The following is a 13,244-nucleotide window of genomic DNA, read 5'->3' on the forward strand; positions in this document are numbered from 1 at the left end:
TTTAAGGGAGCTGAGGTACGTACCTGGCTGGCAGGGGAAAGCGAAGATCAGTAAGCAGTGTATGTCAGGTTGTCTCAGATGCTGTAAGGCTATTGCAGTTTCAGCAACATGTCTGAGATCCAGTCTTCAGTGAAACAAGCAGTTCCTCCATCATGTTGTGTTGTGGCCAAAACTCGTTTGAAAATCTCCCACTGTTCTTTAAAAACACTTTGTTTTTTAAATGCAAGTTCCAAATGTCCCTGCAGTTGCTGCTGGGGCTGCCAATGTCCCTCATGTCTGAAGCTGCTCTGTAGCTGGGAAAGCTGCTAAGTCAGACGTCAATGAAAATCAGCAAATAAGTATTGCCACTGCAAGTGATACCTCCCAGGTGCCTGTAAGTGAGGATGGAGTCAAACCAATGGCGTTTCTATCAGCAAAGGGGTTATAAGTACTGTTGGTGTGAGCTGTTGCAGTTCCTTCTAAATGTGACAAGTGCAAAGAGGAAACATCTGGACAATAGAAAAACAAAGAAGAAAACCAGTGTTGACTTATCAAAGTGATGCAGTCCAGTTCTGTCTTGAGGTTTCTCTGTTCTGAGTTCAGCACTGAGGACTTCCTGGCTCATCCTTTTGTCCTTGTCTTTTTGCCTTTCTTTTCCCTTGAGCGACCTCTCCTGTTTCCTCTGTATCCCTCTTTCTTTGATGAGGCTACTCTACTGTACAGACCTCACTTTACTCCCTAATCTCACAGGGGTTTATGAGCAGGTACAGATAAATCCTTCCAGACTCAAGCAAGGATACTCTTCCCAACCATGAGCCGATAATGATAGGGAGATCAACATGCTTTGCTGTAAGCAGGACACATAGTTCTTTGTGTGACACCAGTGGATCAGACAATGTAATGTGCTTTCTGAGCTGTTGCTCTCTCTGCTCCCTGTTTGCTCAGGGCTGGGAGGAATGGAAGTATTCTGGAGCTGCACTCTGTTCTCTCCTGGGCAGGATTAAAGTTGGAAACTTCAGAGTTTCTGAATGGATTTTCTTGAAGTGAAGGTTCCATCAGTGATTTCCCTACAGTCTGAGGCCTCTGCCTTATTTGTTGGAATGCTTTGTAGCAGCTCTAAAGCAGCTCTTTGGGACTTTGGCATCCACAGGTATCAGGTAGAGCAGTGCACGTATGAAGTGCACATCTCTCTGTATTAAAAGTGGTGTATTGAAGACTTCCAGAGGATGTTGCTTCACTTAACCCACAGTGGGTTTGTGCCCCTTAAATAGCCTGTTGTTCAGGAAGAAGAGCTCCAGTCTGTAACCTCGGAAGGGGATGTTGGGGCTGCGGTTTGGTGTCTCTGTACATTCCCCACAGCAGCTCCTGGTGCTGGATGCACATCCCGTCCCCTGAAGCTGTGGAACTGTGCTGAGGAGCAGGCAGAGAGCTGGCCTGGCTTAAAAACATTATTTAAGCCTCATCAGTTTCTGGAGTATTGGTGACCAGTCTGTGTCATGACACCAGGACCTAGGGCAGAGAGAGGTTAAAACTTACCCAGTGTTCCAATAGCCTGGAAACAGAAACTTGTCCCTCGAATTCCAGTCCTGCCCTCTGGTGCCAGGCTCATCTTTTGTCATCTAAACTGCCAGCTTTTGCTCTTGCTGGCTAGCATGTGCTGGGTAAAGCATCTCTTGCCCATACTACCCACTGCATCTAACAACTCGCTCTTTTGCCACACCAGAAGTGTAAATTGGTGTCCTGTTCATTCTCTTTCTTCCTTCCCTACTTCTGGCATTGCTCTCCTATCTCCTTCCTGTGTGCTGGTGCAGGCTTTGCTCTTGCAGTAAGGTGGTTCAGAGAGTTGAACTGCAGAAAACTCAGTGTCTTCCTCCCTTGCAGAGAGGTGGAGGAACATACAGATGTGTATATTTCTTAATGCTTGTTTAGCTCTCAGCACTAACCAGTGCTGGGTGGACACATGATGGATGTAGCCTTCTACTGCCTCTGTCATGAGGTTCCCCTGAGGAGCTGTGCATGAGAACAGTGCCTGGTGAGTGAGCCTTGATCCATGATAATATGCAGTAGAATGAACAAAAAGAAGGTATTTGATGCTCTCTCTTTATGGTTTTTTTGAGGGGCTCTTAGAAATAAAAATGAAGTATTACGATACTGACTTGCCTATGTTTAGCATGTCCGCTGACTTGCCATTTTGGAAGAAGAACCAGTCCTATTTTTAGAGCTGAGCTTCCTGTCTGAGCTCTCTTTAAGTTTGTCCTTTGCCTAACACAGTCAAACTCTTGAAAAACAGCCCCAACTTGGTTAAAGTGGGACAGTTTTGCTAAAAACAGTCATGTTGTGCCTGGATATAACCAGCAGAAAATGTGCTTTGAACGAGTGTTCTGATGAAAATTCACCCCCTCAAAAGAAGGTATTTCCATGATGTCAGAACATGAAAGTGAAACTGAACTGATGTGTTGATGTGGTCATGGTCATCTCAAAGCCTGCAATGGATGTTAAAAGGAGTTGTCCACGTGGGGAAATGAACCAGAGCAGCTATTTTAGAATAGCTCCCTGCAGACAAACTGTTCTTATGCAATCAGCATCCTCTGCTTTAGCTCGTCCATACTAGGAAAGAGCCGTCTTAATCTGCAGGAATAGCACCCAACATCCTATTACATTGGAGCTGTTGCACTTTAGTGTCATAATTTACCTTAATCCAAAATGATCTGCAAGTGTAGATTTACTTAAATGTATATAATTATATATATTTTACCTAAATACCTTTACCTAAAAGTATATATTAATATCTGCATATTTGGAGGTCTGATGTAATCGCAGCTATGTACATCTTGAGATGTCCTCATTAAAGTGTAGACACTAGGTCACTGGGTGTGTGGTGGTGTTGCCAGCCCTTTAATGGGACCAGTCTAGACCACAGAGAGAGCTGGAGGATTGCTGGTGGAATTCAGACATGAATTGGTAACATGAGTAGTAGTCAAAGGTCTTCTTCCATTTCCTAACTGCCAGGTATCAGATAAATCAAGGCCATAGTGTTTCTCATTATGGGCTGCTGCTGAGATTTCAGGAGGGAAGAAGCATTCTATGGGATGAAATAGTCTTTCCCTCCCAGTTCTGGCTGTTCCATCCCTGCTTGTGCTGTGCTGGTTCTTGATCCTGACATCCTTCTCCTGGTCCAGCTTTGGTGCATGCCCAACCCCTCAGTGAGCTGGTGCAGCCCACACTATCAGCAGAAAACTAGAAAACCAGGAACAGTAATGTGTTTTCCTGCTATCTTTGGAATCCCCATTTGTTTGCCCCAAAGTTGGAGAAATGTTAGAGTCAAAGCAAGAGGTCAGAACCTGCACAGTCAGGACAGGGGAGGTGAGACCTTTGAGGAGCAGGGAGCTTTTGCATCATCTCAGCCATCTGCCACATCTTTCCTTGATGGTGAGATGTGCTCCATCCTTGGGAACTGGACCCTGGGTTGCAGGCTGGACTTTGTCATGCATTGCCAGATGCCCCAGGAAGATGCTACTCTTCTTTCCACTGTGGATATTGCTGGTGGAGCACAACAAACTAGAGCTTGGGATTCACCATGTAAATAAGGTTGTAAAACCCCTACATTGTCCTTTCCTTGTTGGGGTGTTGTTCTGTGCCAGAGGCAGCTTTCCTAAAAATAAAAGGGGAATGGATTGCACTGAGTCAACCAATGCTCCTTTGAACTGCTATTGCTGGATTAACATGTCACTTAAAACCATTTATTTTCTATGGGATTTGCAGTGCCCAAAGATGCTTTTGACAGTGGAGAATGCAATTCTACTATAAAATGCTATTAATGTGAAATTATTTAGTTTGAATAATATTTTTCCTCTATTCTGTCTGTTACTGTTATATTTCATGTTCAGATGCTTTAGGAAGCAGTCAATGGTCTTAAAACAGATTTGAAGGATAAATAAAACATGAGATATTCAACAAAATCCTATCCCTTCCCACTTCCCTTACAACTTGTATTACTTTTCTTTCTGTGCTTGTTCCTAGTGTGCCAGCTCTGTCTTTGCAGCTGCCTGGAGCATGCTTAGACTATAGGTTAATGCATTTGGATACTGTAAAATATAAAGTCAAATGTTTATTTCTATATGGATTCCCCCCCCCCCTGTTTTTCACTGGTTAAGTTTCAAAGTCACTGAAAATTAGAGTTTATGGTTTTGGTAGGTGTAAGGATACAAATGGATTCTATAGAATGTCACCAAAACACATGGTTTATCCTAAGCCTCTTCCTTTAGTCTCCTGGTATTAAGGCTTAAGACTTTTTGGTGGCTTATGCTCTTCCTGTGGACATCCTTGAAATACTTTGCCTTTTGTTGCATGAAAACAGCTGATACCATGGGCTAGTGCAATTGGGCAGGTTTATGCCAAATGATAAAGCTGCAGGCACCAAAGGGGGGGAAAGGTACACGTCAGGTCCTGGTGGCTTTACATGTCCATGAGAAGGAAGTAATTTAACCCACTGAAAAGGCTGCACTGTGCAGCCAGTGTGAGGTGTGCTGGGGAGCTGTGGGGCAGATACCTGGGTGAGGGGTGTAATGAGGAAAGGAGCTGGATGGCTTGGGCACCTTCCACTGGAGCAGCTGCTCCAAGCCCCTGTGTCCAACCTGGCCTTGAGCACTGCCAGGGATGGGGCAGCCACAGCTTCTCTGGGCACCCTGTGCCAGCGCCTCAGCACCCTCACAGGGAAGAGCTTCTGCCTAAGAGCTCATCTCAGTCTCCCCTTGGGCAGGTTAAAGCCATTCCCCTTGGCCTGTCCCTACAGGCCCTTGTCCAAAGCCCCTCTCCAGGTTTCTTGTAGCCCCTTTAGGCACTGGAGCTGCTCTCAGGTCTCCCCTGAGTCTTCTCTTCTCCAGGCTGAACAAGTGTTGGAGCTGGACTCTTGTTTCCCTCGGTTCTTCTGTGCCCTCTTGTGGATCTGGGAGCCATGGTATTGGTCCATGTCAATGGTATTGGCATGTGTCTCTCTTAACTTAGCTTGTTCTTACCCTGGGTCTGAAGTACAAGGAATGTTGTGAATAGCTCCACTTGCTCTGATCCACTTCCCCTCCCAGTTAGTATGGGATAGCATAATGATCTCCTGTGGATAGTGGGAGAATATGTGCCTTCCAGATCTTTCCATGTCAAGGAATGTGATGTGCTGCTTTGAAGACTGGAGTTTGGTAGCCTGGATAATGCAAGTCAGAAGCTGTAGGCAGGGACTCTGCACAAGTAATTTCTCCTCCAGATGTTCATTTCTATATAAAAACTAATGCTGTTGCAGCATATAGCAATATAATCTGTTAAAACCTTTACAGCATCTTCATCACTAGGCCTTTAATAAAGGGAACAGATATTGTGTGTGTGCTGTTCCTTCCCTTTGTTTTACTGTAGATTTTACTAATATGTGGGCTGGAGTAACTTGATTGGTTTTAACGTTTCAAATGAAGCACAGTTCTTAAGTAGCTCTTCCTGATTGATTTTGTTTTCCAGCTTCCATCTCTGCAACTGATTCTGTTCCACTTGTCAAAGGTGGCACTAGCTTGTTTCTTAGTTACTGTCTTTGCGATCCTTTGGGCATTCACTTGTGCGTGATGAGTAAGCAGCAGTAGAGCAGGAGGTTGTTTCTTCTTTAGGCTGTAAAATCTCCTCCAGCATCACCCCTTTGCCTCTGAGTGACATCTGTTGCAGAAGAAACAGTGCCTCCTAATCCTGTGCTGTCCGAGTGTTCTCCAGTCAAGTGTTATACTGGAGAAAGATCCTGGGAAGCTAAGGATACAGGGTGCACTGAAGCTTCCCATGTCAGTAGTAAGAGATGCCCTTTGCCAGTGAGGGATCCAGGTATGAGAAAAACAGCCCCTCAAATTACTCTTTGATTTGGAAGTCAAGAGACTATCAATTCAGGTCTCAGCTCTTCTGCCCATGTTTGATAATCCTGTGCATTTAACAAACCTGCTATTGAACTGGGCCTCATGCTTTTAATTCTTTAAGTAACTACTGATTTTTCTCTCAGAAAGGGTAATTGAGGCTGTACCAGGTCACTGAGATCAAGCCTGGACTGGACAGTGGCAGATCCCAGCCTCTGCCACGCAGTCCTTCAGATACAGCTTTTCATTACCTGTGTGCTTAACCCCTCTGGGCTGTGGCTGCTGCTCTAATCCCCAGGCAGAAATCAGGCTGAGTTTTCTCCTGTTTAACAGGACTTCACCCCAGTTGCTAATCTGTTCAGTTGACAAAAGTCTATTCCCCCATGATAATAACGTGAGAAACCCCAACCACAAACAGCCCCAACCCTGGACTGGATTTCACGTGTGTTGTTTCAGACATGCAAATACCAAATCTAAGGACTCTGGTGCTGCATCACACATAACTAAACTTTCTCCCAGTCCTGCCTCAAGGTGGCAACACGAGGACCAGTCCCGAGCTCAGACCAAGGATGAAATCCTGTTCTCCGGCCCTGCAGGACAGAGTTTGATTGATGGGCCAGTGGGACTGTGCCACATTTACACTGTATGAATTCTTGTTTTCGACTACAAAGCTTTATGGTCTTGAGTTCCATTCCAGAATCATTATCACATCTGTCACTGTCATTGCGATCACTGGCTAAGGATGGTTCTAATGGAGTGATGCAATCCAACCTCTCATTCTTGCTGCAATACTGCTCCCAAGCACACAATAGCCCAGGTGCTGCAATTATTAATAACTCCCTCTGATGGCCTCTATCTTCCCTCCATTTTGCTTTAATGCCATTTATTTTGTGCTGTTTCTTCAGCAGTGAAACTGGTTTTGGAGTGATTTTTGGAAGCATTGTGGGTTTGTTTGCTGGAATCCTTCTGTCCTGGAAATGAGACTTGTCCCTCATGGGCTCCTGTTTGCTTGCACACAAATGAACTGCTAATTAGGATGGTGAAATTGCTGGGAGAGGTGAAACCTTCCAGTTGGCCAAAGAGAAGATGGTGGATTAATCTGTGTAAAGCTAAAGCCTGGGACTAAAACTGCTGTTCAGCATTCTGGTGCTAATGAGACTTGTATGTCTGCCACTTGAGAAGCTGAAAGTATGTCCTGTAGTGTTTGCTGAGAGATCCAGAGTGGGGGCTCGCTCTTCTATGGCATTTAGTGCTTCCATCGCTGCTGCTGCTGGCTGGAATGGAGGATACTCAGCAATCTGTATAAGGTGTTCAGCAGTTTATAGCATCTGGTGCTGTGATGTGGTTTGCTCTTTATGGATAATTTTTGTACATGAGTAAAAGCATCTTGAGAGGCATATGGATGTTTTGAAAATTGCAGAGTATGATTTGGAGAGCTATTTGTCTTGCATGCCCCCTGCTACTGTATTATATCACTGCTTTATAGTTTTTAACATACTTCTGCTCATGTCATTTCATGTAAAGGAAGAAACTGTTCTCTTCATCTCTGTGAAGCAGTGAGACACTGGGGGACTTGTTCAGTGTCATACTGGGCAAAGAGGGCAGCCCCAAGTTAGTTCTCTGCTCACTGAGCTGCTCAGGACATGTAGAGGGGCTGATGCTGGTCCCTCATCCTCATATAATAACAGACTCCCTGCAATCATTGAAAATGTACACATATAATATATCTATAAGTATATATATAAATATATATATATATGAAGCTACAGCAGATGTGTTGAGACTGTCTGTGTGTGTTTGCAGGAAGCCGGCGGATAGTGGACGTGATGGATGTGAACACACAGAAGGGTGTTGAAATGAGCATGTCTCAATTTGTGAGGTACTATGAAACACCAGAGGCCCAGCGTGAAAAGCTCTACAATGTCATCAGCCTGGAGTTCAGCCACACGAAGCTTGAGAACATTGTCAAGCGCCCCAATGTGGTAAGAGATCCTGTGGTGATGGTTTATTCTCAGCTTCTTCCCATTCACAAGTTGCTTTGTAAGAATAAAACATGGAATTTAAACAAGGTGTGATGTGAAGTACCTGTAACTCCTCTCTATTTAGTGTTAAGATCTCATTTTTATCCAAGTAGAGAGCTGGTCTCCTTGACAGTGGAACTTCCTTTACAGGAATTAGGTATCTGATGCGCTCTGAATCATGCAGCTTGCACAGATACCCAGTTCCTCCCAAGGTGCTTTGGGGAAATTCCATCCAAAAATGAAATAACCTCTCTATTGTTTTTCCTTCTCTAAGAAAGCTTAAGTTATTGTGAAGCTTAAATTCCTCATATATGAACCCTGCTATAACTAAAAAATGTTCAGGGGGCTCCAGAACAAAAAAGCTGAAATCCTATGTATTAAATGCAGAAATCTATACCCAGTTAAATCAGCACAATCACTGCTGTGTCAGAACTGCAGTGTCAGAGGAGGAGGGTGGATATGTGCATGGTTTTTTAAGGTAGAGGGCTCTGTGATCTTGTTTCCCAATGGAGCCACTGGCAGTAAAACAATGGTATTATTGATAAAGATGATTTCATTTATCAGTAACATGTGCCCATATATAGGTGAGTATTAGAGCATCAACTCAGTAACACACAGTGATGGAGGGAATAGCACTGGTGTTTCAGAGTGTCTCCTCTGGACACTCAGCAGACAATTTGGGGCATTGTGTTCTGATCACAAACTGAATCCTAAGCATGTATTTTGACGTTTGTGCAGGTTTGTGCTGTCATTCAAACACTAGTGGGCAGTTAGGAAGTGCTCTGGAGAGTTTCTGGTGCTCAGCTGATCCAAGTTGTCCCAAGCACATCATGCTCAGTGAGCTTGTAAAACAGCTGTGCAAATTTCCTGGGTGCTCACAACTGAAAATTGCAGCTAGGTACCTGTTACCACATGTAAGTGAATACTTCATATCTATTTAATACGGCCTGAGTACACAATCATTTGTTAACCCAGGAATATTTGGATCTCCATCTCTTGATAGAGAGGTCTGAATTCACATTATGTACTTGAGAATAGAAGAGAGGGTGCTGGGGAAGTGGGTGCTGAGAGGAAGTGCAGTACATAAAGTCAGATACCAGTCAAATCTGTGTTTGTATAAATGGTTCCCTTGAATTCTGCAGAGTCCATGTAGGGCAGAAATACTTGATTTATCTTCCCTGTTGAGTAAAGACCATGGGTTGCAGTATCAGGATGTGGGAATTGTGTCAGAATCTGGGCAGTAACCATAAAATTTGTATTCACATACAACAGTGATAGTCATGGAATTGGGCCTATTTCTACTGGCTACATTATCTCCTTTTGCCTCTTCTCAAAGTACCCTGTGTTATCAACACCACCTGATAGAGAATAGCTAGTGGTCAGCCCCAATCTGCAAGAGTTCCATGTGTTAATTGCCCTGTCAAGAAAACCCTCTGGGGATAGAAAGAGTTGACTCATACAAATAACATTCTTGGGTGGGCCTTTGAAAAGGTTTGGCAATCAAGAGGGTAAGTGGGGTGCTGCCTATCACTTCTCCATTCTTGCTGCAGACAGACAGAGGACAGCTTTGTCAACAACGCCTAGGACAGGTCTTGCAGTCCGTACTGACCCACAGATGGAGGTTCACTCACACATCACGGTGTGTTGAGCTGGGTCGGGATGTACAGCCACACTGTGGCCAAACCCAGCACTACAGCCTGCTTTGGACTTCCCAGGTTGACTGGTGTTTTCCCGTTTCGAAACCTGACACATGTGATCCGTTTGCATAACCAGAAGGGAATGTTGGGGTATCTAGGACAGGCTCCATCATAAAATAGACCAAAGAATGAGTCACAGGTTTATCCTTGCTGTGGCTGTGATGGACAGATTGCAGTTCATGTTCTGGTGCCCAGTGCAGGAGCTGTTTCAATGTCCCTGAACAATCAATCTTCAGTTTCCACCTCTTCCTCACCTTGCTGACAGTGTTTCCAGTTTCTCAGCTCTCACTGGTTTCTCCTGTCCACACTTCCTAAAAGTCTGGCCTTTGGACAAGAACTGTGTTGAATTTTATCCACAAGTGATGAAGGAAGCTCACAATAAGCAATAATGCAATTACTCAAACCAGAATTTGGCCAGAACGATGGTGTTAATGTTCCTTGAAATGTAAGATATTTGGAACAGTGTAATGTCTTTTATGTTTGTATTTTAACATTTATAACTGCAATTTCTTGGCTGTTGGCTATGAAAATGCATTTGAATGCAGAGAGCAGGTGATGCTGCAAGAGAAGGTGCTCACAGGTGCCCATAGCACAGAATTTGTGCCACTTTTGACTGCATTACTCTGGGTCGCAAAGGGCTGAGGGGTGGGGATGAAGTGCTGCACCTCAACAAGTTGCACCTGCTGAGCAGCAAGGCTCTTGCTGTCTATGAGCACCTGCTACTGCATCGTTAGCTTTAGCCAATGGGAGTGGGTCTTACCATGTGTTTAGTAACTAACAGTTGATTCTGGTGGTGCTTTCAGGTGGACTTAGTTGACTGGGTGGACAACGTGTGGCCACAGCATTTGAAGGAGAGGCAGACAGACGCTACCAATGCAATTTCAGAGATGAAATACCCCAAAGTGAAAAAGTAAGTTTGTTTATTCTGTTAAAAGCTCTGCTCTTGACCCCCTTGACTAATTCTTTTTGCAGTTTGCTGAATATAATCTTTAATCTCTTTGCAAAGTGTTTTCATCTTTCAGTTCATGCAGTGTAGTCAAAGTCCTTCTGCAGGCTCTGGGTTCCTTCCCAAAGGTTCTAGGCTGAAATGTAGAGGTGATTTGTGAGATGTACTTGAAGTCTGTGTTTAACTGGTGTGTGTCTCCCCAAAAACCCTGTCACTGCCCTTCACACTAGTTTACTTTTCTGTTGACTTTTTCACCAGCAAGCTCCAGTATTGGACTGACTCTATAGGTTGTGGTTCTTGTTTTGGAGGCAGGTTTGCAGCTTAACACAAAAGCAGTTTGTCCTGTTTCTGCATCTTTAGTTTTGGAGCAAGTTATGATAGCATTATCTCACCTCATTGTTTCTTCTGTTTGAATATCTTCCTTTAAACTCTTTATATGATGATTGGAAAAAGGAACTATTTTGGGGGCCTCAAAATGTTCACTGTCATTTTCATATGAATGAGTACAACTTCGGGGTTACTGTTAATGATATAATAGCTACTGACCTGTATGGCTGATGCACACCACATAAGCCTTGAAGCCCTTCACTGCTGTTTCTGTTCTAGAGGCATTTTCTATTGGCTAAACGTAATGCTGGCGGCATCCCAGGCTCTGCTGCTGAACCAACCTCTGGTGTTTTGCAAATGGCTCAGAGCTCTTTCCAAACTGCAGTGTCTAAAATAGATTGGTACTGACATATACAAAGGAGTGTGCAGTCAGAAAGCAAGATGCAGCATTTACTCTTGTTCTGTAAAAGTAACATTTGGGGAGGTAAAGGTAATAATAGCAGAGCCTCTGTGGCAGGCATCATGGGGAAGCCTGGTCCTATGACATGTGCAGTACCATTGATTTCAGTGGAAGCTAAAGATACTGTATTGTTCTGAAAAGAGTAAGGTGCTCGTTAGGGTAACTAGATATGGACAGAGTGCCAAGTCTCACACGTGCATTTGGAAATGTCCTAAGTGACTTGCCTAAGGTCACCCAATGGCAGAGCAGAAAATAGAATCCAGGCAACTTGCTTCCCAAGTGGTTAGTCTACTAAATGACATTATTTATAATCTGCTAGAGCTAAGAAACTGGGTGATGATTCAGGGCTTCAGGATTCAGGGACTGTGCAAAGAAAACGATCCCTTTCCTAGAGCAGGCACAGTCCAGATGCTGGCAAAAAAAAGTAGCAAGTAAACAAAGCAAGGCAGAGATGGTTTAAAGGATAAGGTAGCAACATGACTAACAGAATCTAACAGAGAAAGCAGAGTATATTCTTGCAGTTCACTACTTGCATCATGTAATGCCAGATGGTAGGTTTCAAAGAGGGATTTTAGAGAAGTAGCAATTCAACAGATTTTAACATGGAGCTTTTCCCATGTGTGGAGGATGGCCTGGTAGAAAGGAAGAAGATGTCTGATGAAGAAGCAGACACAGAGCCATTGAGGTTGCTGTCACTGGCAAAGTGAAGGTGGAGGTTGACAGCTTGATAAACTAGTCTATGTGATAGGTAGAGGGAAGCTAAACAGTGAAAGACTGTGAGCACTTGAAATGTGGCAGTGGAGTTTGATGTGGGAAAAGGAGTTACCATGCATGAGCATGGAAAGCAAGGGTGATGCAGCTGGAGGATGAGGATGTTGCTAGCGAGCATCATCTGGTATAAAGAATGGAGAAAGCTGATTTGCAGCATTGTTGATGCAAAACCCTCATCAGTCTGGAAAAGCAACAAAGGTAAAACCAGTAACAAACACCTGTAGTCTAGTTGCACAAGAGAAGTTGTACAGGGTCAGGACAAAGATCCATGGTGCTTGGTAACCTGACTGCTATTGGGTGCTGTCATAGATGCGCTGGTGGGAACATAAGAATATTGTGAGCATAAAATGATGTCTTCTCTTAAAGTTACCTTCTGAACTTCCACTGTCTGCAGCTCAGGCAGGGGCTGTCCTGAGGTGGAAGTGGTTTCTGTGTGCTTCACGGCTCTCAAGAGAAGTCTCTTCCATTAACTTGTCCAGTTTAAATAGGAACTCCTTAAGAGAGCAGCTTTCCCCACCTTTGGAAATTCAGATTGGCCCTTTTCTATATAGACAGCAGTCCCAGGGTATAAACCCTTATTAAAGAGATCATGTTCAATTGCAGAGCTAAATGTCAGTGCTATCATTTGTTCCATGCTGCCTGTTCTTTTATGTGAATTGTCAAGATTCATACACTTATTAATGACTGTTGCTGCTCAGAACTGGGATTGTTTCATTTCATTCTTGTTCTCGTAAGGCACAGAGTTTGCAGCATGCGATCCCCACCATTCCCGTGTTCCCTCCAAACAAAAAGCACTCCAGCGAGCGCGTTGCGGTTTTGCAGACACAGATGGCATTACCAGACACAAATGTCTGTCTTGGCTCCTGCACGTCAAGTTCCGTGCTGGGAGTGAAGTTAGAGAACGCTCCATCTGCTGCGCTGCTTTGGTTACCAGGAGCACTGCGCGCGCTGGAGGCTGCCCTGGCTTTCACTTGGACCTGCACCATTAACTACTTCTACAAACTCTGGGTAATGAGGTTCTTTTTCAGTCTGTAAGTAAATGACAACATACCTACTAGAGACTTGAAGGAGTGAATTAAGTGGGGAAACAGTTTATGTCCAAAATAGGTAAAACTTTCCAAGTAATACCTCTTACAAGCAGTAAAACAACATGAGAAATTAAGGGGATGG

The 13,244-nt window shown here is 44.1% G+C and overlaps 1 protein-coding gene across 1 annotated transcript in view; it reads left to right on the forward strand.

The window, feature by feature from the left end:
- The first annotated feature begins 10,387 nt into the window (after positions 1-10,387).
- Positions 10,388-13,244, forward strand: part of KDM2B (lysine demethylase 2B) — an 81,744-nt gene continuing 78,887 nt past the window's right edge. The window contains exon 1 of the mRNA XM_031045551.2: positions 10,388-10,480. Coding sequence (XP_030901411.1) covers positions 10,458-10,480 — 23 coding nt within the window. The 5' untranslated portion in view covers positions 10,388-10,457. The remainder of the gene's footprint in view (positions 10,481-13,244) is intronic.

The sequence above is a fragment of the Melopsittacus undulatus genome, chromosome 12, assembly GCF_012275295.1.
Source record: "Melopsittacus undulatus isolate bMelUnd1 chromosome 12, bMelUnd1.mat.Z, whole genome shotgun sequence".
In the NCBI taxonomy this organism is placed as follows: Eukaryota; Metazoa; Chordata; class Aves; order Psittaciformes; family Psittaculidae; genus Melopsittacus; species Melopsittacus undulatus.